General features: G+C 38.0%; 1 protein-coding gene across 1 annotated transcript; it reads left to right on the forward strand.

The window, feature by feature from the left end:
- Window positions 1-544: 544 nt before the first annotated feature.
- LOC136061402 (pentatricopeptide repeat-containing protein At2g15820, chloroplastic-like) lies at window positions 545-2,732 on the forward strand (the record flags this gene model as incomplete). The annotated part of the gene is given in 1 exon segment (XM_065764455.1): window positions 545-2,732. A coding segment is annotated over 1 exon segment (1,881 nt), but the record flags the coding sequence as incomplete, so codon positions are not given.
- Between the last annotated feature and the right edge of the window lie 519 nt (window positions 2,733-3,251).

The following is a 3,251-nucleotide window of genomic DNA, read 5'->3' on the forward strand; positions in this document are numbered from 1 at the left end:
TTTTGGGGGGGGGGGGGGGTTAATCGAACGTTTAAAATCTGTAGTAGGTTTATTCTTTTATGTATACAGGAATGATTTTCATGTCCAAAAGAGTAATCACCAGTATAGGATTAAAGAGAATAGAAAAAGGATATGTCCCATCTGTTGCCTCTTGTCTTAGCAATCTTGTTTGTAAAAGAAGTCATTGACATATTATCATACACATCAAGTTATTTCTCATTTAATGTTTAAATTAGTAAGACATGCTGTTTGTGAGTTTGGAGCCAATCTACTCAATTTTATGGCCAACATATTTAGTTTGAAGTGCTTATGGGGAAAAAAAATTTGGAGCCTGTCTACCATCTAGTTTCAACAGCAGAAGTTTGTGGTTTTTTTTTTTTTTTTTTAATAAAATGATTGTGTTTTTCTTTTTCATGGTTTTATTAAGAATAAAAATGCTTTTTATATATTTATTTATTTTTTTAATGCTTCCTATATTGGCACCCTAAACTAGATTTGTCTTCTAAACCTTTTTTGTTTTTTCCTTATCTTTTTCTTTCTTCCCAAGGTATACAAATGGATGATGCAACAACATTGGTATAGATTTGATTTTGCTCTTGCTACCAAGCTAGCCGATTACATGGGTAAGGAGCGGAAATTCTCAAAATGTCGTGAGATATTCGATGATATAATCAACCAGGGACGTGTCCCTTGTGAATCTACATTCCATGTATTAATTGTTGCCTATCTTAGTTCAACCATTCAAGGATGTTTGGAGGAAGCATGTAGCATTTACAATCGTATGATTCAGTTGGGAGGTTACCGGCCTAGACTTAGCTTGCATAATTCCCTATTTAGAGCTCTTGTAAGCAAACCAGGAGCCTCTTCAAAGCATTATCTAAAACAGGCTGAGTTTATTTTTCACAACGTGGTAACAAGTGGACTGGAGATACATAAGGATATCTACGGTGGTCTTATTTGGCTACACAGCTATCAGGACACCATTGATAAAAAAAGGATTGCATCATTAAGGAAGGAAATGCGAGATGCAGGAATTGAGGAGGGTAGAGAAGTGCTCGTGTCTATCTTGAGAGCCTGCTCAAAGGAAGGGGATGTGGAGGATGCAGAAAAAGCATGGCTCAAACTGCTCCATTCTGAAGGTGGTGTCCCGTCTCAGGCTTTTGTGTATAAAATGGAAGTCTATTCAAAGATTGGAGAACCTATGAAATCTTTGGAGATATTCAGAGAGATGCAGGAACAATTGGGTTCCACCAACGTTGCAGCACATCATAAAATCATAGAGATTTTATGTAAAGCTCAAGAAGTTGAACTTGCTGAATCCCTCATGATAGAATTCATAAACAGTAATTTGAAGCCACTAACGCCATCTTATATTGAAATGATGAGTATGTATTTCAGCTTGAGCCTTCATGATAAGTTGGAGTTGGCCTTCTCTCAGTGCCTTGAGAAATGTCGACCTAACCGTACCATTTACAGTATATACTTGGATTCTTTGGTGAATGTTGGAAATCTTGACAAAGCTGAGGAGATCTTTAATCAAATGCTAAGTGATGGGACAATCAGTGTTCACACTCGATCATGCAACACCATTTTAAGGGGATACCTGTCTTCTGGAGAATATGTGAAGGCAGAGAAGATATATGATCTGATGTGCCAGAAGAAATATGATATTGATTCCCCATTGATGGAAAAGCTTGATTATGTCTTGAGTTTGAGCAGGAAAGATGTTAAGAAACCAGTAAGCTTGAAGCTAAGCAAAGAACAGCGAGAGGTTTTAGTAGGTTTGCTGTTAGGTGGTTTGCTGATTGAATCAGATGAAGAGAGGAAGAATCACATGCTTCGTTTTGAATTTAGTGAGAAATCCAGCACACATTCTGTTTTGAAGAGACATATACATGACGAGTACCATGAGTGGTTACATCCTTCATGTAGGCAAAGTGAAGACAGTGGGGATATACCGTATAGATTTTGTACCATCTCGCACTCTTATTTTGGTTTCTATGCTGACCAGTTTTGGCCAAAAGGCAGGCCCATGATCCCAAAGCTAATCCATCGGTGGCTGTCACCATGTGCTCTAGCATACTGGTATATGTATGGGGGCCACAAAACTTCTTCGGGGGACATTTTGTTAAAGCTGAAGGGAAATCCTGAGGGTGCTGAGAAGGTTGTCAAAGCATTGAAGGCAAAATCCTTAGACTGCAGGGTAAAGCAGAGGGGAAGAGTGTTTTGGATTGGTTTTCTGAAAAGCAATTCCTCATGGTTTTGGAAATTGATTGAACCTTACGTTTTAGATGACTTGAAAGATGTTCTGAAAGCTGGTCTTGCAATTTCAGAAAACAATTCACCAGAGACTCAAGACAATAGTTATGATAGTGGGTTTGAATCTGATGAAATGCTCTCTAATTCCAGTGATGGCAATTCGTAGGGCTTCTATACTAGTTCTGTTCTTTGTTATGACATGGTATATTGCTACATTCTGCGGATTATTTTCATTGGCTGCTCAAAAACTGCGTATCAGATTGACTACTTCATGAAACTTGGCGGCTCATCAACCGAGTCATGGTGTCCGCCTGGGGCAACTTGCACTGTTGTACATATTCAAATGCATAGAGAATTAGAGATAAACTAAACTTATTATCTAACTAGTGAATAGAGATTTTTCATTGTATTATCATATGCTATTTTATTATCATGACATCTCCCACGCCCCGCAAAAGTGGGAGTTTTGTGCATTGGATACGACTCTTTTATTTTGGGTTACCTTTTGGAGGAAAAGGAAAGGAAAATCAGATTGCTTAAGAATTTAGCTCCCTTTTGCACTCATCTCCACAAACTCCCTCTCCTCTCTCTTGTCAATGTATCAATATAAAATCGAAAATTTTGAAACTCCCACAATTTTCCACGTAAGCACAATATTAAAAAAAAAAATTTCACGCAACATAAAACTTTTCTAAAACTAGATAAACGCAAAATCAGCTCTCTGCCTTCTCCTTGCTCAATCAAAACCCACCATACCCACAAACCAAGAGATCTCCTTCCTTAAACCTTATTTCTCCGTTCCCCTTCTCCTTTCCCGTTTCACCCACAACCACCACAACTCAGCAGGCAGCAATAGCACCACCACCCACAACAATTGCAACACACAAACCACCATAATCAGACCATATCAAACCCACAACCCAAAAGCAAAAAACGATTTTAGAGATAAACTAAACTTATTATCTAACTAGTGAATAGAGATTTTTAATTGT

This window comes from Quercus suber, unplaced genomic scaffold (genome assembly GCF_002906115.3).
Source record: "Quercus suber isolate HL8 unplaced genomic scaffold, Cork oak 2.0 scaffold_562, whole genome shotgun sequence".
NCBI lineage: Eukaryota > Viridiplantae > Streptophyta > Magnoliopsida > Fagales > Fagaceae > Quercus > Quercus suber.